The 27,750-nt window shown below is 38.3% G+C and overlaps 1 protein-coding gene across 1 annotated transcript in view; it reads left to right on the forward strand.

The window, feature by feature from the left end:
- Positions 1–27,750, forward strand: part of creb5b (cAMP responsive element binding protein 5b) — a 71,686-nt gene that overhangs the window by 19,900 nt on the left and 24,036 nt on the right. The window contains exons 5-6 of the mRNA XM_039694310.2: positions 13,453–13,579; positions 15,356–15,466. Of these exons, the coding sequence (XP_039550244.1) occupies positions 13,453–13,579; positions 15,356–15,466 (238 nt within the window). The remainder of the gene's footprint in view (positions 1–13,452; positions 13,580–15,355; positions 15,467–27,750) is intronic.

The raw sequence follows: 27,750 nt of genomic DNA on the forward strand, positions 1-27,750 counted from the left end.
TTGAATTTTATGAGAACTTGCTTTTCGACCATTGAAGTACATTTTGTTGGTATACAGGTGTATAGTTTAAATACATCCACATGCATGGTTCGCTTGGCATGTTAGCATCGTACTTGACCCATATGTTCTTTGTTGCAGTCTACTAACAGCAACTGTGAAAATAATTTGCTTGCAGGGTGTAACACAAATACTATTTAACCACAAGGACAACTTTCTTTACAGAACTGGCACTTGAGAATATCACACGTATTTGATATGCTAATTGCTAATTGCTAGTTTGTATCTCAAGCTACAAAATAGATCATAAAATCACAGTTTGTAGTTTACATGACTTCACAATTGGGAGTTTATTTTTTAAAAAGTGATGTTATATCTCACAGTCATTACGTTCCTGTGGATATTGCGTGAATGACGGGTGGTTGGGCTGATATTGTGTTTTGCGGTAGGTGGTATGCCCTACGGAACCGTTGCCACTGAAACTGCATTAACGCACCAGTGGGGCTTGACAGCCTTAGTCAAACGGGTTGGTGCGTATGGTTGGGTTGCGGAGAGATTGTGAGATTGTGGTTAGGTCTCAGCAGGAGGGATGTAGAGGTCAGTAAGCTGGGCTGAGTTGAGTGGGGGACAGAGGGGGGTGACTTTCGGGACGCCAGAGTCCCTGTCGAGCCCTCTTGAGGTGTCGTGGGGTAGTCGACGAAACACTGAGGATGGAAGGTCCCACTTGAAGACCCTGTCCCATACTTGGCTCAATCCAGATGGTTGCCGTGTTGGTCCACAAGGGAGACCACACTGTAGACGCCGTGTGTGCTGACGCGCTAAGTACACTGCAGCCGTTAACGGCGGATCGAAGGGGAGTCACACCACCATATGGAAAGAAGCGTAAATGGATGGAGAAGCATAGTTTAGCTACTGTAAAGCTACGTCTTAGTTTTGCTTGGCGAAAGTCTAGTACAAATCAGCATGAAGTTTTAACATCTACTCTCGTGTAATGGAAATCACAATACGACTTGATTTATACAATGTAATCATAATTGCAACCTTATATCTTGCCATTGCAAATTCTCACAGTGAGACTTTGTATCTGACAATATGACTTTGTCTGATTTTTATACTTTATTCCACAATTAGCTTACAATTGTGACTGCAGTAGTACAGTAGACTACGGTTACGTATGCCTCTGAACTTGGGGGGATGTTGGGCGAACTGTGATGGTCCGAATGAGCCAGCGAGACGGGCTGGTAAGCGCTAGCCAGATCCCGTACAAGCGGAGTCAGAGGGACCACAAACATACCCGCAGTGGGGCAGCGAAGTGGAACGCAGGGATCCGACTCGGACGGCATAGCGGCCCGAAGTGGGGTCTGAGTGTGTGGTGCAACACTTACCTGGTTCCACAATTGGGCAGGGGGAGTGTGAGAAGGCTTGGTTGCATCCTCAGAGAGCACGCTGCTGCCCGCTGATGATAGAAGAGGGGGCCGCCAAAAGCCCTCTTGGGACCCAGACATAGAGGAAGCTGCTCATTACTGAGAATTTGGGTACCCCTGGCTGTGGCCAGTGCCTGAACAGAAATACAACCAAGATTGTCCACAAGAGCAGCTCCATCCATCTTTGGATCGCCCGTCTCTGGGTTGAAGTTTCACCGACCGCTTGGAGGATTTAGTGGCGGCTGAGACGGGCAGCGTTGTATCCCTGCGGGAGGGATCTCACAATATGACTATATCTCACAATTGCGACTTTATTTCCTGTAATTGGGACATTTATTTCTCATATCTTACAATATGACTGTATGACTGATTTCAAACTTTATGCCTATATAGAAAGACAATGTAACCTTCTTTTTCGTTCTCCTACGAATTGAAATGATCGCGTACTGCACAATTTTATGCCTCCGACCTGTCAAAACTTGATACTTGCTCTTTGGGACTCTGATTCACCCTAGCCAAGGCAGCGTGCAGTGTTGTTTTTGTGCGAGGCTGCATAGGAGGGCCCTCTCATACCCTCCCCCACCCCCCTCCAGTTCCTCTCGTGGGCCAAAACACAGACGTCATCGATTTCTTCACAGACTGCTTTCAATCACATTGATCAAAAACGCAGAACCTCATTGTTAGGATTTCAACTCTATGACCCCTCTTATGGAAAAACAAACTATGGTTGATGTTTTAGCTAATTACGGCGCACGGAGAAAGCCAAAACTTGTGGCCGTCCACCCTGCGATAATCTTACCATGTAGGGTGGCATCTTCTGGATGTATGCCTGGATTGTGCATGTCTGAAAGAGAAAGAACTTCAGAGGACAGAAGGAAACAGAAAGAGAGAGAATACAGACGGGCAGGATGTACATCTGAGCTGAATTAGAGTGAGCTCATTGTGTACGGCGTAGGGTTTAATAGTGCGTTTGGAGAGGAACGCCCAGGCCCTGCTCCTCTCATTCCAGCACCACTGTGTCATCCTCGTCCACCACACAGACACATGCAGAAATGCACACATACTTCTGCAAAGAGAGGGACAGAGAGAGAGAGAGAGATACCCTCAGAGCAGACAACAGGAAGAGAGGGAAAGGGGACCTTGAAAGGATGGAGAAGGTGAAAAGGAATGGATCTGGGGTGCTGGATAGTCAAGAGAAAATCATGTGATCAGGTGGACATGACAGACTTTAATAATAATAATAATAATAATAATAATAATACATTTTATTTGTAAATTTTATTTGCACTTTACATTTAAAAAAAAACCTCAAAGTGCTACAGGTCTGACCACCCTGCGATAATCCTTTAATAAAGTCTTCTATATGAGTATAAATAACAGGGACAGGTGTACGTTGAGGTCCATATTATTATGCTGCACTACTGTGATACATACCATTTAAACACAAGGATGTATTTCTTGGTAGCTATAGTCTTTACAGTCAGTTATTTAACGTTTTCATTTTCAACTTTTACAATCTGATGGCTTCTCAGCTCTTGTGGCATTCTGGAATCTTGTAAAAAAGTTTTACACAAACTTGCCCAAATTTATGGAGTGTCATTTGTTCAAATAATTGAAAAAACATAGAGCTCCGGGTCTATTCGACCCCACTATAGGTCATTAGAAAACACATTGATGTGATACCATGGATTATGGTGGTGTGAGATTGTAATACCATGGTACTTTTGATGTATACCATGGCCCTGTGCCATGAAAACATACTGTTTAATGATATATTTTTTATGGTAATTTGATATCATTGTACATTCTTTTTTTAGACATAACACATTCTGTGGTTTCACAGCTGTTTGTGACACTTTAAAGTCAGCATGAAACAGAGTTTGAATACACACCATTTTTCTCTCTCCATAATTTAACAAATTAAACAAGATATTCAGTGTATTAAATTGATTGGATCCTGAAAAAAATGTTTCCAAATGACTTCTTTGAAATTATGTATCAGAAATATTCACAATAAAGACCCCAATATACTCACAGCAAAGTCTTTTTTTGTTCTTTGCACAGGGGTACAAAGAAGTTTGAAATTTGTGTTCATAAACTTTCCGAGCATGGAAAGTTTTCTGGAAAATTTGCACTAGTGAGTCGTTTCAAAACTATCAAAACGAAATCAAAAAACTGTTTTGGCAAGAATTAATTCAAAATGACATCATTTGTTCTTCGATTTCGCTTGAGGAATATCGGGGCCGTAAGACTAAGATCTTGTATTAAGAGGAGTTTTATGCTGTAATGTCATAATTAATTGTGACATTGCAATTTGACAAAAAAAAAAAAAAAAAAGTTATAGGAAAAACAAAGATTACTGTCGGTTTACTTTCTACTGCAAAATTGTGTTTAATTCACTGTGTTACTTGCTGTTTGTTGCTTATTATTTGAGAAATCTACTAGCAAAATCGGACTGAAAGTAAATCCATTCTTTTTTGTGTCTTTTGCCTTTCCATGGCTAAGAGTGCTATCGAAAGGATGGTATGGATGGCCATGGTAAGGATTCAAGTCATGCTGCTGTCATTGTGATGAATTTGACGGACAGGTGGGGGCGGAGCCTGAAACCTCCTTCGGTCAGTCATGCTGGAAATCTCTCAGCATAGTTTTCAGTCATGGGAAGAAACAACTGGCTGGCTCTGAGCCAAACCACTCTCTGTTTGTCTGTCTCTCTCTCTCTCTTTCTCTTTCTTTTTTCCCCCTCACACTGTCTTTCCCTCTCAGCCGGCTGCGATGAGAGATGTATCCGTGCATAATTGGGGCTTTGTGGTGAGCTGTGCCATGCTTGCTTGCCCTGAGGTATTCCAAGATAAGTCTCTCGCTGTTGTTCTCATTGACAGACTTTGACTTTACGCGGCCCTTCAATCTATGTCAGTGAAGTCCTTCCTCCGAATGGCGTTTTTTCATCGCCTCGTCCTCGCCGGTCTTTAATGAGACTCAGGCTCCCTCACGGCCCTTCTCGACTTGATTTATTTGATCAGATTCATATGATTCTACCCAGTCTGCAGTCCTTGGGCCCGTGGCAAGCCCGTTCTCTCTCTTTCTTTCTGAGTGTGATTAAAGTGGTAAATCAGGGGCAGGTCCTGTGCTGTGTTTACTCGGAGCGCCAGGCAGCTGCAAGCTGTTTGGCCTCTCTCTGTTTCTCCCGCTGTTTAGGCCCATTGCCATGGAGACCGCACCACCGTCTCCCAGCGGCTGGAACCATGCCCCGGGCTGTTTTGGTAACATTCACACAGCGAATGTACGAAGAAAAAAAAAGTGAAACGTTTTTGCACCATTGCCGCTGCAGTGTCTGCTCAAGTTAGTGTGGTGCAATGAGTAAGAGAGAGAGAGAGAGAGAACATGGTATTTAGAGAGAGATGGTGAGAGAGTGTAGACTTAAAAAGAGAGGAAGATGGGGAGAGGGTTTGGGGGGAGGGGGGGGGGAGAAGCCAAGAGCATTACATCATTGCTGGAGTGGAGTCAGAAGGGAAGGATATGAGTCAGTGGGCTGACTGTGCCTGGCTCTCTCTCTCTCTCTCTGGCTCTTGTCTCTCTCCCTCACTGAAGTGGTAGTCAAGCCTTTTACACTGAAGTCACTTCAGTTGGGCATGTAGAGCGGGTGAATGCACTTACAATATAGTGGCATTTAAACAGTGTTGCATTTTATAATTTCTCCTATTTCTATGATCATAATAATAGGACAGCTGTTGAAAGTAGTGATGGGTCCGTCTATGCCGAGTCCGAGTCAAGAGCGAGCCAGTTGGTTTTCAAATACAGTCGAGTCTGAGTCAAGACTGAGTCTTTGAAGAGTCGAGTCCGAGTCGAGACCAAGTCATTTGGTTTTCAAATACAGTCGAGTCAGAGTCAAGACCGAGTCTTTGAAGGGTCAAGTCGGAGTCAAGACCAAGTCATTTGGTTTTCAGATACAGTCGAGTCAGAGTCAAGACTGAGTCTTTGAAGGGTCGAGTCCGAGTCGAGACCAAGTCATTTGGTTTTCAAATACAGTCGAGTCAGAGTCAAGACCGAGTCTTTGAAGGGTCGAGTCCGAGTCGAGACCAAGTCATTTGGTTTTCAAATACAGTCGAGTCAGAGTCAAGACCGAGTCTTTGAAGGGTCGAGTCCGAGTCGAGACCAAGTCATTTGGTTTTCAAATACAGTCGAGTCAGAGTCAAGACCGAGTCTTTGAAGGGTCAAGTCGGAGTCAAGACCAAGTCTTTGAATGGTCGAGTCCAAGTCAAGACCGAATCTTTGAAGGGTCGAGTCCGATTCGAGACCGAGTCAGTTCGTTTTCAAATACAGTCGAGTCTGAGTCAAGACCGAGTCTTTGAAGGGTCGAGTCCGAGTCGAGACCGAGTCAGTTCGTTTTCAAATACAGTCAAGTCAGAGTCAAGACCGAGTCTTTGAAGGGTCGAGTCCGAGTCAAGACCGAGTCAGTTGGTTTTCAATTACAGTCGAGTCTGAGTCAAGAACGAGTTTTTGAAGGGTCGAGTCCGAGTCAAGACCGAGTCAGTTCGTTTTCAAATACAGTCGAGTCCAAGTCAAGACCGAGTCTTTGAAGGGTCGAGTCTGAGTCGAGACCGAGTGAGTTCGTTTTCAAATACAGTCGAGTCTGAGTCAAGAACGAGTCTTTCAAGGGTCGAGTCCGAGTCGAGACCGAGTCAGTTTGTTTTCAAATACAGTCGAGTCCGAGTCAAGACCGAGTCTTTGAAGGGTCGAGTCAGAGTCGAGACCGAGGCATTTGGTTTTCAAATACAGTCGAGTCAGAGTCAAGACCGAGTCTTTGAGGAAGCAAGTCCAAGTCGAGATTTTGTCCCGGCATATCAGTTTTGATATTCATGATTTAACATCACCCCAGTTATTAATTAACAGTTAGGCCTACAGACTAAGCTAGATTGGGAATTGTTTAGAGCAGTTGTTTTAAAGGGATAGTTCACTTTGAAATTCATTTTTGGTATGTTTTAGCTCACCTGAAGGGCATCCAAGATGTACGTGTCTTTCCGCAGTGGTTTCGATTTTGATATTTTTAGGTCAAACCGTTCATGTCTGTCAGTCATATAATGCAGGTCTATGGTCACCACCTCAAAGAGCATGAACAGAGAAGTCCAAATTAAACATGATTTAATGACTCGCAAATGTAAGTATACATTGATGGCCTAAGACACAAACGAGCGGTTTGTGTGAGAAAACCAACACTATTTATATCGTTTTTACTTTTTACCAGGTGTATGGTCACCAATGGTTTGTGGTTCTGAAAGGCGAATTTGATGATGGCAGACTCGTTGCTCATCTTGCCGCCGCTCACACCAGGCAGCAACAGAAGACACTGATGGCTCTGACGGCAGTATCTTTGCGTTACACCATGGGATGTCATTTTTAAATAATGCCCGTCAACATTGCATTTTAAGATTATTGTTGTTATATGAACATAAAAAATGCGCTGGAAAAAAAATCTCGAGGACTCGGTCTGAAAATTACGAGTCCTTCTCTTCCCACTGTGGTCCAAGACCAAGTCAAGGCCGAGTCTTTGAAGGAACAAATCTGAGACGAGTCCGAGAAAGCAGAAATCGGTCTCGAGACCGGTCCAGTACACTCGAGAAGGACGGTACATGACCAATAATGTACCGTACTTCTTGTAAATGCATAATGAGACTTTAGAGTATCCTGTGATGTTATAACCCTATATGCAAGGAGAGAATGGAGTAACTTCTTAAACTCTCTAGACTCGAGGCTCTCTAGTAACGTCAGTGATGTTGGGTTTGGTGTCTATTAGCTCAGAGAGAGAAAAGATAGTGGAGGATTCTGAGAAAAGACGGTGAGGAATAGAAAGGGAGGAGTGATGTCATGTTGGAACAGGGACACAGTGTGTGTAATGTGAGAGGAGATCGAGGGTCAGGATTGCACTGTGTATGTGTGTTTGAGTGTGTCTATGCCCACCCCTCCACCCTCCTTATTATTCCTTCTGAAATGACAGCCTGTCATTAATACAAAATATGGAGTTCATCATTCACACATGTACACACACGTTCACAGACATTCATGCACTTGATGTACACCCACATGAGCAGTTTTTCTGGGAGTATGGAAAGTTTTTGTCTGTTCTGAAAATTTGCTACTTTCATAACAGGTTTATTCTTTTCTCTGTTGACACATTCTTTATTTCTCTTTCGCTGAGGAGCAGGTGAACGAGTTTGGCAGGGAACCTGTATAGTGTCTAAAGCGCCTTTCTTCCCGTTGGCTAGGTTGAGCTCTTAATTAAGGCTGTTTCCTGTTCGCTGAGTTTTAATGTGCTGCGGGACTGGCCCGTAGAGAGTTGACCCGCTCTCTGATTCCCGCTCTCTGAATGGTTGCTCAGAGCTGAGCTGTAGCTGTTCTCCACCACAATAATGTAAATCCTTTTAAATTCCCTTATATTTTATTATTACACTGAACCAAAAGGGCATTCTAATATGCAAAAAGTAGACAAAAACAGTAAGTAGTATGTACAAATTCATGGTAATGTGCATTCAGTTGACACTTTACTATCCCATGAGGCCATGGGAGAGGAGTTGTGAATGGCAGTGAACTGATGCTAATAACACTAGTTCACATGACAATAACAACATGGCAAATGTAGTATGTCCGGATCACATTCTTACTTAACGCATTTAGACATAGAGCATACTTTTTAACGGTTGTTAAGGAAGTACTTATTCAAATGTTAATTTAGAGAACCAGTCTCTGTGTGGTGGTTAATGAGTGCAGGTTAGCGGAATGCTAACCCAGATAGCAAACTGACATTGAATCAACGTAGAAACATGACATCGAAACAACGTTGATCTGACATTGTTTTGCTCATCGAATTAACGTTGAACCAACGTCAGACGCGTCATTCTTTCAAAACTAACGGAAAATCAACTTGAAATCAACGCGTTGTTTCAACGTTATGAAAGCAAACCAATTTTCGATTTTCATTTAGCTTTGAAGAATGCCGCATCTGACGTTGGTTCAACGTTAATTCGATGAGCAAAATCAACGTTGTTTCAATGTCATGAGAGACGTCGTTTCCACGTTGATTCAATGTCAGTTTGCTATCTGGGAATGTTGTTGTTAGCATCCTTTTTTGCTTAAAATGCTAGAGTGAAGGAATAGTTCCCTGTAAAATTAAACTTCTCTCATCTTACACTCACCTTCATGTCATTTATTTATACATACTTTTTTGTGGAACACAAAAAGATTATTTACCCAGATAGCAAACTGACATTGAATCAACGTGGAAATATGACATCGAAACAACGTTGATCTGACATTGTTTTGCTCATCGAATTAACGTTGAACCAACGTCAGACGCGTCATTCTTTCAAAACTAACGGAAAATCAACTTGAAATCAACGCGTTGTTTCAACGTTATGAAAGCAAACCAATTTTTGATATTCATTTAGCTTTGAAGAATGCCGCGTCTGACGTTGGTTCAACGTTAATTCGATGAGCAAATCAACGTTGTTTCAATGTCATGAGAGACGTCGTTTCCACGTTGATTCAATGTCAGTTTGCTATCTGGGAATGTTGTTGTTAGCATCCTTTTTTGCTTAAAATGCTAGAGTGAAGGAATAGTTCCCTGTAAAATTAAACTTCTCTCATCTTACACTCACCTTCATGTCATTTATTTATACATACTTTTTTGTGGAACACAAAAAGATTATTTACCCAGATAGCAAACTGACATTGAATCAACGTGGAAATATGACATCGAAACAACGTTGATCTGACATTGTTTTGCTCATCGAATTAACGTTGAACCAACGTCAGACGCGTCATTCTTTCAAAACTAACGGAAAATCAACTTGAAATCAACGCGTTGTTTCAACGTTATGAAAGCAAACCAATTTTTGATATTCATTTAGCTTTGAAGAATGCCGCGTCTGACGTTGGTTCAACGTTAATTCGATGAGCAAATCAACGTTGTTTCAATGTCATGAGAGACGTCGTTTCCACGTTGATTCAATGTCAGTTTGCTATCTGGGTATGGATTTACGGATATCCAACTGTTCTTTTCCATACAATGAAAGTGAATGAGATTGGGTCTGTCAAGCACCAAGTTACAAAAAAGTCCAGAAAAAGTAGCTCATATAACTTGAACTATTCCAGGTATTGTGAACCTGAATATAAGGTAACGCAAATTAGATTTGACAGCCGAGGGGAATATTTCTAGCAATTTCGGTTTGGGTCTCTCACAAAGCTGTTGGATGGTTTCTGAAAACTTTGTAAGGAAATGTGAGGAAATGGATAGTAATGGATTGTTTTTGCTGTTATTTGTCGATTTTGGAGCTTCATTGAATGAAAGAGTTTCTTCCCACAATAAAGAAAATGTGAGTTTCATTTTGGGGTGAGCTATTCCTTTAAAAAAATGAGCTGGGTGTGTATATGTGTGTTTTAGAGATGTGAGGTTGTTAAGCATGTGATGGATTGGAGAGTTAGACTCAAATGACAATATGTCAGAATTTTAATGACCGTATGTGCTTGTGTGTGTCTATACGTACACAGCAATCATGCAGTGTAAATGCTGCTATTTAGGACGGATAAATACAGGTATTTGTTCAGGTGGGGACCCCCTCCTTTCCCTTTCAGCTGTCCGTCAGCCCTCCAATCAGACCCAAATAATGCTTGTCATCTGAGGCTAAAGGTTATTCAGACAAGCGGCGTTTCTCCAAACTGTGGTGGTCCTACAGGACGGCATAATGGTGAAGTTAGTGAGTGCTATATCTGACACATTCTACCTAAGTATCAGTGTGGTCAGGGGAAGTGTAACGCTGGCAGCTTCATGCCAATGAGAGGAAGTTGTGTGGTTGGTGTGTTGATACTGCGCATTGCGTGTCACACCAGAGGTTCTGGGAAGTGTATTGCCTGTATTAGAAAACATTTTATAGATGTTCATTGTATTACGCTATTAATGTGTTTGCCGACTTCACTAACTGTGATAGAGATTTATAATAGGCTGATACTCCTCTTAGCATCTTTTTGTATCCACGTTTTTATCGAAGCACACAGACTTTGATCAGCCTTAAGGCAAGAGCCAGTAAACCTCCATTGAGAGCTTTCAGCAGAACTTCTCTCGCTGGGAAAGCCATTCTGCCTCTCTGTGCATGCCTGACTTTGCGTGATTACTTCTTAAAGAGAGAGTTCGGCCAATATTTAAAGAGCCCCATCATAGCATTTGAAATGTTCCTATTTTTGTTTTAGGAGTTCCCAAAAACAGTTTAACATGCATGCAAGTATAAAAAAACACTTTATTTGTCTTATAATATGCAATTATTTTTAACTGATTTGCTCAACGACTCCCAAATGATTCGTTCGACGATTCATTTTCCCAAACACCTCCTTTGAGTGACGCGAATCTGCGACGATTGGTCAAATGACCCAGTCAGTTGTAATTGGTAAACCGTAGGCAGAGACTGTCGGCAACGGAACGCCCATAACCAGGATTATAGCTTGTCAAGTGTTGAAAATTGTATATAGTGTTTGAAAAAACGTGTCAGAAAAAGTGCAATTTCCACACGGTCCCTTACTCGCGTCTCCGTCAAGAGCAAGCTTTCCCTGCGAAACTCACATTGCGGTGGCTTTTGAGGGGCAGTGCTTATTATATCCACAAGTTTCCTACGCCCCATGATCAGACACGGGCTCTGGCAGGATCACTGTGATTTCGTTTTCAGCTTATGTTCAAAACAATCACGTTTAAGCCACTGAACTAGTTTAATCCGGTTATACATACAACCGCGAACAGCACATGTTGTCCCTGAGCTCCGTAACGACATCTCTCATAAAGATTTGCGTCTTTAAATAGTAAAATAATTCTCCGAAAAACAGCTAGCCTTTTCGCTAACTAACACGCAAAATACCATTGGAATGCTACTTCCACCGCGTCACCGGAAGTTTCACCCACTTTATTTTTTACAGGAGCGCCCCTCGGAAACTTGTGGATAGAGCGAAGTCATATTTGGCTAAGTCGTTTAGGAGGTAATTGCCATTTTTCAATGAATGTCTGGTGAATATCAAAAACAAAACTAACTGTACCCCGCTTAGAAGCTGCGCGGAGTGTACACAACACACACAACACAATATAACTATATTGTGCATGCTACAGAAAACATAACAGCAAACATTATTAATATTACTTAATACTTACAGATTGTGATTCGGAGGAGGACGAACCTGATCCATATACACTGGATACTGAGCCCTCCTTCTGGAACAACCTCGGCTTGTGAATCCATATTTGAATTCATTTATGTTTTTGAATTTTGAATGATTCGTCATTAAAATGATGAGAACACAAGGTTCAGGCTACACTGTTGTGGTATCGTTGCAAATATGAACTCTGACCACTGATTCTTCACATGCTCGTCCCTGGACAATGGAAACAAGGGGTCAATGACATGACAGTTAATTCTTTGTTTTATCTGTTATATCAGATAAAAATAAAACTGCAAAACCTCACAACCATTTATTAAGGTCAATAAGTCTCTTAAATATCAAATAAATAAACATCAGTCATTTTTTATGACAAGGCAAGTTTATGTAAAGGAGACATGTGGTGTGAGTTCCCATGCAAGCCATAGTGATAAAAATAAAATAAAAATGACAATAATTCTTTTTAAATATGTACACACACATTTTCGAAGTATATGGGAAATTTGTTTGCGTAATGGTTAAACCACATTGCAATTGTTTATCCATTTTTAGGATATAAACTTTTCTTGAAAATTGCATATAAGTTTTTTATTTTTACTTATGAAACATGAATACAGAAAGAGTACACTGTAAAAATGCTGCCTTAAATTTTTAAGTAGTATCAACTTAGAATTGTAAGTCATTTCAACTTAAAATTATATTAAACAGACTTAAAAAAGGAGTTGAATCTCGTATAACATAAAAAAAGTTGAAAATTGCTTAACTTATTTTGATGAGTTAAAGAAATGTAAAAACATATGTTGTCATAACTTATTGATCAAATAATTTTACAGTATTTTTAAAAACGTTTTTCCAAAATATTCTTAGATTTATTCATACTTTTTATTGATTAATTATATAAATGTTACACATGACATATTATATGGAAAAGCTGAATATATCCTTATCTCGCAAGAAAAAACGCCTCATGGAACAACATGAGGATGAGTAAATATTAAAGGAGTTGTTCACTTTTAAAAAAAACTTTTGCTGATAATTTACTCACCCCCATGTCATCCAAGATATCCATGTCTTTCTTTCTTCAGTTGAAAAGAAATTAAGGTTTTTCATGAAAACTTTCCAGGATTTTTCTCCATATAATGGACTTCAATGGGAACCAAATGGTTCACGGTCCAAATGAGAGTTTCAGTGCAAACGTTCTTAAAGGGCTTTAAACGACACCAGGCGATGAATAAGGGTCTTATATGGTGAAATCTGTCATTTAAAAAATAAGTTAAAAAGTTTAAGTTTTATAAGCACAAATGCTCGCCTTGCTCTGTTCTGTGATGCGTGTTCGTGACTCTCCTATTCGAACTCGTTCATCAAAATGAACAAATCTTTTTTCCTAGATAAGACCCTTATTCATCGTCTGGTGTCGTTTAAAGCCCTTTGAAGCTGACTGAAACTCTCATTTGGACCTTGAACCGTTTGGTTCCCACTGAAGTCCATTATATGGAGAAAATCCTGGAATGTTTTCATCAAAAACCTAAATTTCTTTGCGACTGAAGAAAGAAAGACGTGGACATCTTGGATGACATGGGGATGAGTAAATTATCAGCAAAAGTTTTTTTTAAAAGTGAACTACTCCTCTAACAGAATTTTCAGTTTTCGGTAAACTATGCCTTTAAGTAAGACAGAATGAGGCACTGGACATTCTTAGGAACTATGACAAACCGCACCGAGAACCGAATTTACTGCGAATGTGTAGTGTTTGTGACGTCAGTTTCCTCAGAAGTTTCATCCGAGGAAACGGGTTAATCTCCCTTTTCCTCAAATTTTCTTTCTCTTCTGGTTCTCTATTTTTTAGGCCAGTGCCTGGTTCCCTTTCCTCTTTGCTGCACCTGAGGAACAGACAGCGACAGCCACTGCCGGCCTCCATGCCTGGCACACTGCCTGACCCCACTATGCAAGGATCGTCTGCTGTTCTGATGCCTGTAAGATCATCATAAATACAGCCACAAACACACACAATGCATTTGCACTTCCACGTCGGGGTATTCTGATGGCTCTGACAACCGAAACGCATTAATACGCGCACAAACGAATCTTTCCTGCACCATTCTCATGCTTTTCTCAGCAGTCTGCTTTAAATTAATGCCTTTTACAGTGTCGTGGCCCATATCAGTGGCTGTTTTATCAGGAAGCCCATCAGCAGAGGTGTAATTTTCTACCAAAGCTCGATCTGTTTTAATTCTATTTCAGAAAAGTCAATAGGAACCTCAATGCAGGCTGAGGTAGGAGTGTGTGTGTGTGTGCGAGCCGCCCATATCAGGGTTCTAATGACACAACACATGTTCTCATTGTAACATAAGCCAGTCCATGTTGCCTATAGAGGTAAAAGCAGTTGATTAAATTAAAGTAGGACGTTTTTTTTTCCCCTCTCGATTGACATCCCAAGAAAGGGGTGCAGGGTGGGGTGATATTTTTAAACCAAATATTCCTCCAATAATTACAGCGGACTGCTACACTTTCACCCTGCGATAGGTCAACAGGGGGTTGGAAAGGGGGGGTCGGAGGGAGATCTTGGAGGTCTTAGTGGGTTGGGTTTTAGTAACAGGACCCTCAGTCTCTCAATCTGACACACACACACACGCACATTGAAAGTACCATTTTACAGTTTCCCTCACCTTAAACTGAACGTAAATCACCAGCGCACTCTTTGTATGAGTGCAAACATCGAAAACCTTTTAGTCGCATTTAATTAAGACTTTCTGAATCAAGATATTCTGTCATGCACACAGAACTGAGCTTTGGTTGAGTTTGGTCTTGTTAATATTACTATTTTAGGCTTCACACTTCTGCAGTATTCAGCTTCCTCTCTTAGCTTTTCTTTGACTGCTGCTTTTCCCACAGAGTTGCGGAATATTTATAGATACACACATTAAACCACATGCACATATTTACGTAGCTGTCTAAATGTGATGTTCGGCCATGGACTAGCTACATATAAAGCTTTTTTTAATACTAAGGTGTGACCCTAAAGCTAAAATAACTTATAAATAAATAAAAATGAAATAATAAATATTTAAATAATACTAATATCAACTGTTTAGATTATAAATAAATGTTTATATCTTTAGTGTTATGTACATTAAAATATTTTAACCCACTTGTCTTTACCCTTTGATGAAGGTCAAAGCTACTTTTACTTTTTTTACTATTACATATTGACAAAATTATTCTAAAGTATACAAAAACGTATACATAAATTCAAATTAATGTATTGATAATATTTAATAATAAATACTTCCTTAAAATGATTGCATGATAAATAAAAATTTCTCCATAATGTTCCCAAGAGAAGATTTAGCCATTTAACTAGACAGACTAGTAAAAAATTATATGATTAATAAGTTATGACAGCATATGTTTTTGCATTGCTTTAACTCAGCAAAATAAGTTTAGCATTTTTTTACTTTTTTATAGGCCTATTATACAAGAATAAACTCATTTTTAAGTCAGTTTAATGTAATTTAAGTTGAAATGACATAAACATCCAAGTTGATTGTACTTAAAAATTTAAGATATGCAGCAACTTTTATTACATTGTAATTGTAGTAATGATTTTCAGTAATTTTGTCCCCAAAGTAATGTAAAATTGTAGCTTGCTGTGAAATTGCTTTGTTTTTGAAAATGTATTCTCTATTCAATTAGTTTCATGCATTGATGTGTTTGGTTCTAAAGTATTATATTCATATTTGTGGGTACAGATGGAGAGGCAAATGTCTATGGGCTCCAACATGATGGGCATGCAAGGCCCCGCCCACAACAGCTCATGCTCCTCCCCTCATGTTCCACCCATGCACTCAGAAGCAAAGCTGGTGAGTCAGTCCTCAACACACACACACACACATACTTGCATATTTTCTTGCTTGCCTATCCTGTGCAATTTGATTTGGGATTTTTTCTATCTGCTGTTCTATTGGTACGGAAATATTCACCCGTATAAGATACACAACACAAGCATGAGCATAAGAAAACTTCTTTCTTTCTGTTGCTCATATACATGCAGCCACACACACACGTCTTTCTCTTTTTCTCTCAATGTATGCCAGTGTGTCCGATGTATATCTTGATGCCCTGAACATACACTTGTGCCTCTGCTGCTTGTTAGCACTAGTTCGGCATGGTGGTGATCTCATCAGAAACAAAGCAGTCAGTCAGAGCTCACGGAGACAGAGAGAACGAGAAAAAGAGAAAGAAAGAAAGAAACAGACTGGTGGAGAAAGCCTAGGAATTGAAAGAAATTTCAATTCACATTTCATCGATTTGTCCAGATGACAAGACAAACTGATTTATAGTTAACTAGTAGCTACAGGAATGTACAAAACTGTAACAAACATATCTCATTATTTGATATAGTGTTAATACAAAATTGTTAAAATTGTTTTGTAACTTTATACTGACCACAGATACTATACATAGATGGCTCATTAGCGGCTGTTTCAATTGGACACAATGCGTAAGTCATCCGCCATATTACGGTACGTAATGTGACGGTACGTCTGCAACCGTAGTTATTCATATGTATAAATATCTATATCTGCAATAGACTACTGCAGATTATTTTTGCAGGATTTAGTTTATCACTGTTAGATAGGTTCATCAACTGTCTGGTTACCGACATTCTTCAAAACATCTTCCTTTGTGTTCAGAAGAAATGGCATCTACATGTACATAACTATGATACTGACAACTACCTTTAAACTACGGAAAATCATACAATTATGCTTTGTATGTTTTTCATCTTCAAATTTAAGTCTCCAGCCGATAAAGTTTAAATCCCGTCTGGCTTGCACACTTCCCAAGTTTACGCGTGAGATCAGTAGGCGGAGAGTAGGCGGGCGGTCTTTTGCGGGCGGTCAAGGGCATTTTCCACTACCTCTGGAAGTTGTCGAAAGTGGACAGTATCAAAACGATTTAGACCCTGTTCTATCAAGCGTAGCGTAGTTCTGGCTGGTCATGTTAGTCAAGCTTGCGTCAGCTGACTCTCAGCTAATCCACGTCTACCTGTAGGAAAATGAGCCCTATCACTGTATTCATATATAGGGGCGCGGGGGAGGATCGGCGCAAAAAAGAAGGTGTGTTTCGGCGCAAACATACCCTAGTGCTATTTTGCAGTTTCAGAAAACAATTCCGCCACTGACCAGAAAAAAACCTAGTCTAAAGTAGAGCCCGACCGATAAAGGATTTTGAAGTCTGATACCGATACAAATATTTATTAGTTTTAACCCTTGTGCTGCATTAGATTTTTAACACCGTTGAGTGTATTAAGGACCAAAAATGGCCACATATTAAACATTGCCTAAAATATTATATATTATTATTATTTTCCACTTTTACCAAGTTAAATCTTTTAACCAGCATCAGTCCTCATCATAACTACCAAAAATGTATTCAATTTCAGGATTTTAACCCTTTAATTACCAGTTTTGTTTGCGAAACCATCGATTTGTATAAGAGGAAAAAACACAAAAATTCAATTATTTTCAATAAACTAAATGCAAAGAGAAAACTTTAGATTTGGATTATCACAGTCCCACTTTGCAAAAAATCCCACTTGGCGCGTTAGAGACCAAAAATGGCCACCTATTAAACATTGCCTATTGCCTAAAATAAGGTGCATTTCCACCCATAGGGAATAAATATGTAGTGACGTCATCTGGTGGAATACACTATATAATGCAAATATAATGCTTTTGCTTCAAAATAAAAGGATGTTTGTGCAAAAATCATGTTTCATGTATTACTGACAGCCTCAGATTTAAACAACGTTTTAATGGGTTTCAATGGGCCATTTTTGGTCTTTATGGTGCTGAGTGTTACTATTTGATCTACACAGTGTGTGTTATACATATTTTGCAAAATGGGATCACATTTTTTACATGTATCCAAAAAGTCACAATTTTGCCAAATTTCATACCATTTGCATTAAAACAGCCAAAATGGTCAAAGAAATTAAACTGCAAAAGACCAAAAATGTCCCTAATGCAGCATAAGGGTTAAAATCCGATATTCCGATATATTGGCTGAAATTTTTTTCTAAGTTGTTATTTCAGAAACGCGCAACAAAACGTAAAACATACATTTTCAATGGGCTATGTGCACAACCGAAGTTTCGAACTTCCGCTTTTGTCAGAAGTTGGCGTATCAGTTTCCGGTCTACGACTGGTCATCCGCATCCACTAATAAACAAAGAAGATGAGTGCTGCTGTTGTATGAAAAAAAGAGTTCTTAAACACATCTAAGTTTCTTAGAACTGTAGTGGATCTAACCTCCGTTTCACACCCGTTTGCAGTGTGTGTTGCGGTGCAGGAGCGTGCTGTTAGTGCGTTCACATATTATGATGCATTTGCACAGTGAATAACTGATCCGCCGCGGCTGTACAACAAACACATACTTAATGTTTTTATTATTTTTTGCGCGTCGATCAAAATGTCTATATTGTGCAGCCACTGCGCACGAAGGTTGGTGTTTATCAGGAAGCAGTAGAAGCTCAAATGGCTGTTAACGACTTGAAGCAGAGCAAGTGCCAGTCTCCTACGCACCATGTAAACAGGTTAGGGCTTTCACTTTTAACTGGTGTGGTACATATAACAGCAGCACAGCGATCGTTTCCACACCAAATCTATTTCTGCTGTGCTGCAAACGCTAGTGGTCAAAATGATAAAGATTGACCTGAAAATGTAGTAATTTCACCATAAATGCATTTAATTAAATAAAATGTAATAATCTCACCATAAATGCACATTTAGTCCAGGAAAACTACAATTTACTTCAACCAGGCGACAGAATGAACTCGTCTCGATCGTGGAGGTGGAAAAATAAGTTTTGTGACATGCAAGATCTATTGTTTTAAAATTAAGATGCAAACGAAAAGGCAAGTCGGCTGCTTTTGTCATTTCAAGTTTTAATTTAAATTATTTGCGATTTTAATATAGGACATATTTGACCACTTGCTTGAGCAACTTGTAATGCATGAGTCATTTATCCCGCCGGTAATATAGCAACAGTGCCCAAGACCCGCCCACAAAGTTACTTTCAGATCGTTAAAATAGGGCCGATAAGCTCCTTTAGTATTGTTAGTTTTTCAGGAGCTAATTACCCTCCTCCATCCCCAGCTCCACCTCTCATCCAGTCAGGATTTGGCATTCTGATTCCCCTTGAATCAGACTAATTTCTTGGATTATGTTGTATATTAAAATAGTGACATTAATGATATCTTCATTACATTCACGTTGGTTCTGTTCTAATTACCCTAAGGGGGTAATTGCCAAATTGCTGCTCTCCCCATGCTCTTATCCATGCTAGGCTACATGGATGCGCAGGGAGTTCTCCAACAGAACAGAACCATACCGCCAATCCAAACTGTATGCTACTTGTCAATCATCTTTTACTATAGTGGTGCTGACAGAACCTGTATTTAGCGTCAACCACATGTGATCAAATCTACCAAAACTCATCTTAATACCAGGTGTAAACAGGGCCTTAAAAACAGGAACAAAGAACAAAGTTCAACACAAGTTCCTTTCACACAAGCTGAGGGAAATACTAATATAGAGACTACAGTGTCATACACACCATCAGTAAAATAATGCAGGAAGCTTTCATTTAACAAGCTGAAACATAAAACTTAGTTTGCTGTAGCATTTTTAGCCGCTTAGTTTTACCATAAAAATGAATGTTTTTACAGTGTGGAGAGCCAATCTGATCAATCAAGAAACAGGAATATAGAAGTATAATAAATGTAGTTTATGTGATTTATGCAATGCATTCCAAGTCGTCTGAAACTTTTATTTATTTTTTGAATAGACAAAAATTTTAACTGTTTAACTGTTTGGTGAAAATAATCCAAACAGCTAATTTGTGTTTATGTACATTCATATAACATTGGACTTTTTTGTCCCATGTAAGAAAATCACGCTGGATTGGAACTGCTTAGGGATGAGTAAATGATGACTGTGGACTATTCCGGGACGGTTACATCCGTCTGCCTGGATTTGTACAGTTACCATAGATCCCGTTTAAGTATGTGGCTGCTCACACGTTTTATTCGAGCTTCATAGAGGATCAGCAAGACAGATTTGGTAATTAGATTAAAATCCACTAATTATGCATGTAATAATCCGGCATTTGTGGATTTGGAATTTGACTCAGGAGGGAGTTAATTATTTTTCTCTGAGAAAAAGGGGAGCGCGGACATTTCGAGAAAGGAGGCGGCTGAGATGAATAGAGAAAAACAATACAAGATAAAAGACAGAAAAGGAGGGAGAGTGTCTCTATGTCAAAGCATGAGTGATGATTCTGATGGTGGAAAGAGCGTTCGAAGAGCACTTAACTCTCTCTCTCCTTCCCTCTGTCCCGCTGGAGATTGATCGCCGTGTGCATTTTTTTAATCCTTTCGTTTGTTGCCATGGGAACGGGCAGGGGGAGCATAATATTACTTTAATGTGCAGTCGTATCTGTCCCCTGGCTGGACTCCAGGCACATCCCCCCTCCATGTCTCTCTCTCTCGGCCCTGATTGTAATTGAATTATAAATTCCTTTTTTTTTCTCTCTCTCTCTCTTGCTCCGACACATGAAACCATTTGTTTTAAGCTTTCAAACACCACTAAAACAATCATATAGGAAGAATTAAACATGGGTCATTCTGCCTTTGAATGCTGGATAATGAAATTATCTGTAAGAATGTAAATATATATATATATATATATATATATATATATATATATATATATATATATATATATGGATTAAATTTTAAAGTGATGAAAACAGCTGCCAACATCTAATGTTCCATCAGTCAAAAATATGATTAGTATTAAACTGAGGCTATAACATATTATATAACAATATTTATTAATGTAATTATTATTAATGATATCAACTATATATTAAATACTAATTTAACATTAATAAAACATACTTTTTGATTAATAGTAAAACATACAAACAAAAAAACAAATGATTTTTATGTTTGGTATCAATATTTATTTATTGGATTATTATTGATTATTATTAATGATATCAATTAAATTATAATTATATTAAATTACAATTATAAAAATAATTATAAAAAGTTAAATGTACTTGGAAAAACAATTTGTACTGTATGTACAGTCTTATTACAGTACTTATGAATATATGAATATATATATATGTGACAAATTTACTTGAAAGACATTTTGTTTCTCTGTTAATAAAAAAAGATGACATTTTTAGAAATATTTAAATAACGTAAGATTCTCTGTAAAGAAGTCTTAATATTTTCCACAATTCGGATTCTTTTGTTTGAATGATTGTTAGATATTTTATCATATAACAGCACAAAGATTTCTTCCAGTGCAAGATCTTTTTTAATTGCTTTTTTGTAGTTATTACAATGGCATTGGCGCCTATGCAGCTGGGATAATGGTAACCGTTGCTGTCAGGTGACCTGTTCTGGGGTGATCGGAGCCATGTGTCCCCCACATGGCCTGGCCCGGCCCAGCACAACCTCAGTGTGGAGATCCAACCCTAATCTCATTAAACAGAGATGTCGACTTATTCCAAATGGGAAATATCTCCCCCAACTGTAACCTTATACCCAACCCTCGGCCACAAGAGAGAGAGAGAGAGAGAGAGAGAGAGGGGGCGAACTAGAGAACATGAAGAAAGCGAGAGACAGAGGAAAGTGAAAGACTGCGTATGTGAGAAAGACAGGGAGAGAGTGTGTGAGAAGATAGTATGTTAGATGGTGGATCAGTGTGCAGATGTGTCTGTCGGTGCTCTTTGGCCGATGAAGCCAAATTGATTTTGTGGTGGGCCAGGGGGTCTCCGGTGGAAAAAAAAAACTGCTAAAAGTGCTTTTGTTCCCACGGGACGGCTGTCAGATCGTCTCTCTCTCTCACACACACACACACACACACACACACAGCGCTGTATGGCAGAGTGCCTTGCTGTCTTCGTTCTCTGTGGTTAAGGTGTCATTTATCTCAGGCCAGATGTGGATGAGCAGGCTCGTGTTTGTGGCTGTTTTGCTCTTGGGCTGAGCAGCAGAATATTCATTATTAATGAAGCCCCTGATTATACGTTTCAGATATCCAGTTGTTCGACGTGCTGGGCAGATGAAGTTGTTCTGTTGTAGAAGTGGGAGTGAGATACGGTGTAGTCCTATAGTAGTATATTCGGAGTTCATAAAGACATGTCTCTCTCTTGGTTTCCTCTTTGTCGCTTTATGGTGTATTTTCATATACATATACTCAACAACAATTATATTTATCTCACAGAACCAAACTGAGCCAGGTGTTGTTTTTCCTTGTTTTTCCACACGCTGTGTTTTGATACATGAAAGTTCTGGTGTCTGTGGATAAGGAAGCATGAACGCTCTTATCAGAGAGAGGAAAATGCCTGAGTATGTGCCAGCTGAACCCTGTCAAACTCACTGCGGGTCCACTTTCAGTTCCTCCACCGTTTTGTCTTGAAAAGTCCCTATGAGTTTATATACTATACAGCTTACAACTTCCTTTGAAACATTAGTATGTAAATATTTGCTTAGAGCTATAAACTTATATAAAGGGACCTTTGAGATAGTTAAAATAGTTGATCCTATTCTTAATCAATACCTTTGTCTTGTTTTTCAGAGAAAAATACAATACAGAGCTCAACGCTAAGGATTTCTTCTAATCGAATTTCTAAATTTTAAAAATTGCATTTGCCCTGCCACAATTTTCACTGGCCCAACCACAAACAAAATGTGATAAATAAATATATAAATAAATAAATAAATAAAAAGGCCTAGTTATTTTTTCTTGGTTATTTTGACCCTCTGATGCTCTTGCATTGATATATATTTATTTATTTTATATATACATTAATACATTAATTAAATTGAAATAATAATAAAAACTGCCAAGTGAGCAGCGCCAGTTATATAAAAGTTATGACACCAAAAAACTATAACATAACTTATATAAATTTCAAAAATTGTTAAAGACAAGTAAACTGACAGTTATAAAATAGGAACAAATAAGCAAAATATGAGCAATAGCACAAATAAATACATTAGAACAAACTGACGAAATAAACTTTTCAGGTTTTAAAGGAGTAGTTCACTTTTAAAAAAAACTTTTGCTGATAATTTACTCACCCCCATGTCATCCAAGATGTCCATGTCTTTCTTTCTTTAGTCGAAAAGAAATTAAGGTTTTTGATGAAAATATTCCAGGATTTTTCTCCATATAATGGACTTCAATGGGAACCAAACAACCAGCCCAAAAGACAGTTTCAGTGCAAACTGTTCAAAGGGCTTTAAACGATTTCAGACAATGAATAAGGGTCTTATCAAGCGAAACGATTGCTCATTTAAAATAAAAAAAACAAAGTTTAAGTTTTATAAGCTCAAATTGTCACCTTGCTCTGTTCTGTGTGTGATGCGTGTTCGTGTTCGAACTCCTTTATCAAAATGAATGAATCTTTTTTCGTGTCATTTCATTCATTGAACGAACGAAATGAATGAGTTGACTCGGGAAAAGATTTGTTCATTTTGTTTTATATTATTATAATTAATGATTACAAAGACTAGAAAACAACACCAGGAAAGTGCATCTAGAACGTTTTTTTTGGATGTCTAAAACTAAACATCCGAGAAGCAAATTGTATAATATATTGAGTCTAAGGAATATACTGTAAGTGGATTTTAAAATTTCAGATGTATTGTATCATATTTTCTAAAAAAAATAATTGTGTGCATGGAAAGAAATGAAAGAAATGAAAATGATACAACTATAAAAAAAAAAAGAAAAAAAAAAAAGAATAATGCAAAGAATCCGCAGAATGCATTGGGTTTAATGTTTGCAAGGGCATTAGCTTATACTGTAGCTGCCTCACACAAGTTCTCTTGACCAAGAACTGAAAAATCTACGACTTCTGCTTGGAATGTTAGTCTCACTATTCATGCCAATGACAGTTAAAAACAATCTGTGGTGCTTTGTTTTATCATGGGGTAATTATCTATTGTTTACATTGTTACCAAGATGATAAATTTGTGACTAAGCGTCAGGTGGTGAGTTTTTTTTTTTTTTTATGAGATAAACAATACTATATGTTCCTGCTCTGTTTCTCCGGGGCCCTTGCGCTGGCACACACCGCTCAGATGACATAATCCTTGGCATGCTCTAAATGTAGTTTTTTTTTTTTTTTTTTTTACTTGCAGTGGAAAAAAAGGAACCTTTCTTAAAGAAACATTCCACTGAGGGATACAGCTATCAAAGTGATGTAAAGTTTTTATTTGAGCGCTGGAGATTCAGGCTTATGTAATCGCACCCTCGTTCTGTAACTGTAAGTACTGAACGCAAAAGTGTTCAGTTGAAGACATACTTTAAGCACAAAGTTACATTTGTTTATATATATATATATATATATATATATATATATATATATAGATGTCTTAGAAATATGCTTATCCAAATATGAGTTTCTGTAATTATGGTAAGTTATACTATAAATAGTTATAATATATAATAAATATATAATATATGTTATACTATATATGTTTTAAAACATTTTTATAATATTTTATAAATATATACAATAAAAATGTTTTGTGGAAAAGTTTAAGTTTAAGTATTATATTTTATTATTATTTCTTAGAAAATTAATAGTGAGTCTCCCCAAAAACTTAATGGGATTAATGAATTAATAATTCATGAGACCTGAAAAAAAAAAAAAAAAAACTTCCACTTTGACAAATATATGATAAGCCTATATGATTATGTGAAACTTTTGTTTGAAAATAAAGATTAAGATCCATACACTCACAAGGTAACGTAGATATCTGTTATGGAATTTCTCCATTATTATGTATAATATTCACGTGGAAACTGTAATGTTTGTTTAGTCATACCTTGTGCTGCAAATGTGGGATATACAATTATGTAACTTCACGTGTAACTTCTGACTGTTTAAGTGACTCAGTATTTCTACTTCATTTTATACAATGAATTATGTAATTTCATGAGTTAGAAGTCCTTTACTGAAGAGACACCTGCAGCTGGAGCATAGGTTGTGTGTGAAGTTGTGTTTGCACAGCGACAAACATAAATCCACGTTTTGTCGCCACATCTGTATGAATAGTGGCATTGTCAAGGAATGATGTAATAGGAGAGGGGTGATGAGCTAACGCACAGCTGAAACGAGCAACATAACTCGGCCTTAACATATGTTAACATACAGAGAAAGAGGGAGGGAGACACTCAATCCATCATGGTTGTGAGAAAATGTTATGAAACTTTGTTTAACAATATAAAATGAGTTTAACACTCATCAAAATGACTGCCTATACACAATTTACTACTCAGAGCATATCATATAATCTGTCTGAAACTTCATTATTTACGTCATTATCACACTTTATTTAGTGTGTTATGTTGCAGTTTGAGGATAAACAACATCTGCACCCAAGTCCCAACGCTCCAAGTTCAAAGCAAAAAGAGATATTTTCTTTTAAAGAAATTGCTTTTTAAGGACTACAACAAACAGCTGGTATAGGACTACATGACATTCCTCCTGAGGTTCTTCTCAAATTTACATAAACCCGCCCCCGGAAAAGTGATTTATCAAGACAGAATATGCTAATGCTAATAAATACATAAATTCATCAACTAACCATTCAGAAATGTTGTCACTTCTTCTTGAGTCTCTCCATCTTTCCTGCTTCGGTTTGAACATAAAAGGCTAAACGTTTTTGAGATTTCCTGTGTGAAGTAAAAGGACACAAGCCTTTGAAGCTCCGCCCTCTGTGCTGGGAGCTTCAGCTCATTTGCATTTAAAGGGACAGACACAAACAATGCGTTTTTGCTCACCCTCAAAAAGTGACATACACACTCTGGGGACTTATTTTACATCTTGTGAAAAGGGCATTATACCACCCCTTTAAGGAATTACGTAATTAATTGTTGTGCTTTACTCAAGCAGTTGTCAAGGAATGGCAATTACTTAATCCTCTAGCTTCTTTGTGCATTGAGTCGTTCCTTGTCAATGCAACAAAAGGATTATCTCGTTCAGCTAATGCATTTTCAATGCACAATAGTTTTTTTCATTGAGTAGATGGGGGGGGGTGGAGAACATCTAGTGTGCGTTTGTGTTCTAATGGCAGTGTGTTGTTATTTGCTGTATGGGACCGCCAGCAGTGGGTCCACACACCAGTTGAGGGTAAACCTGTGACACGTGTTGAGATGACCACCAGTGAACGCTTTTTAAAGGTGCAGTAAGCGAATTCTGAGAAGCGCTGTTGAAAGTTGATTGGACAGAGCACCGAAGCACACTTGTGTCCAATCAGCAAGGGGCGTATACATGCATGAGGGGGGAGGTGTTCATTTTGCATTGCATGTTTTGTGAATTTGGGGGCGGGGTGCGTTTCTTTTGGTGATTTCAGATATCAACAGTGTTTCTCAGAAATAGCTTATTGCACCTTTAAATAGGTTAAATATGTTATGCCTACACTGTAAAAAAAAGTTGCTGACTTTTTAAGTGCACCCAACTTTAACAATCCAACAACATTAAACTGAGTTTAAAAAAAGTGAATTGATCTTGTGTAACTTATAAAAAAAAGTTGAAAACAGCTTAACTTATTTTGATGAGTTAAAGCAATATAAAAACATATGTTGTCAAAACTTATTGATCATATAGTTTTTTACAGTGAAAAATGCAATAAACTCCAAAGTTTCATTTGTCAGCACAACTGCAGTTGATAGTTTATTTATCAATTAAATGCCATAAGTATAAAGAAAAGGAGCAATTTCCCTTATTTAAAAAAAGAAACTGAGAGTGATGCTGATTTGGAGAATTTAAATTTGTACACAGTGCTTGAATAGCAAAGCACAGGATGTTGGTCACCAATCTCACACCATCTTTGCGCCCTATATACACATAGCTATTCATATATACTTTAGAACTAATTATATTATACATACTAATGATATTTCCTCAACTACTTGAACTATCTCTGTGGTTAAATATGCCGCATTAGACGTTAGCTGAAATTTGTCCTTTTGGTAGTTTACACTTTGATCCTGCGCATTTGTTGCTAAGTACGTCAAATTAAGATTTGCTATTTTTTATGTTCCTCATCATACGACTAAAACTTAATTGAGAAATCCTCAGCTGATACTTTTGTTTGTCTAAATGCAGTGCATGCAAATATGTTTCAGTGCTAAAGACATTACCCTACCTGTCTCTTTCTCCTTGAAGTTAAGGACCCTTGGTGCTCACAGATCCATGCCTGAGTGCAATCAGCTCTGTTTTTACAACTGTTTGACCCTGAAATGTTTCAAATGATGTTTGTTGAATGCACCCTGTAGGTAGTACAGGTTGATTGGGAAGGCTGGAGTCTTTTTCTTTTCATGCTGTATTTACATGGTAAAGTGATGGATGTCTGTGTCGGCAGCTGTACTCGCGTTGATTAGCTCGTCCGCGGAGCTGATTGTGTCTGCTTTTGTTAGGTGATCCTGATTGGGTCCTATAGCTATTACCCAGCCTGTCATTCAGGGGCGGCTTTAAAGGAGTGATTTCCTCGCTCAGCTCCTGCCTTTACTGGTGCTGAGCCACTTTATGTTGTGTGAATTCTGTATTTGAAGAGCATGTGTTCTTAAAAACAGAAAACTGATAAAAGATTTGGTGTATTAGCCTATACTTTTCACATATAGCGCCTAAAAACGCGTAGAAAACGCTGGGCGCGCCGCATTTTCCTTTTTCCAAAGCGCTAGGGTGGTTGCGCTCCGGTTGGTTCTTGTCACGTGACCTACTGTACGCTTATGGTGCGCTTGCGGCATTCTGAAAAGTTGAGATGTTTTTATATCAATGCGTCGCTTCCATTATGAGAGCCTACATTTGAAATAAGGAACTATGTGAACAGGCATCTTCACTTCACTTCACTTCACTTTACTTCACTTTTCACTTAGAAATTACTTGTAAATTTAACAAATAATTAAAAAAGAAATGGTAAATAACACACTGAATAGAAAAGTAGAAAAACTGGAATAGGTTTTTCTTGTAAAAACCTATAAAAACTGTAATTAAAAACTGTGAATAAAAACCCATTAAAATGTAAAGTTTGTTCTCATAAAAC

The sequence above is a fragment of the Pimephales promelas genome, chromosome 12 (assembly GCF_988280905.1).
Source record: "Pimephales promelas chromosome 12, fPimPro1.hap1.1, whole genome shotgun sequence".
NCBI lineage: Eukaryota > Metazoa > Chordata > Actinopteri > Cypriniformes > Leuciscidae > Pimephales > Pimephales promelas.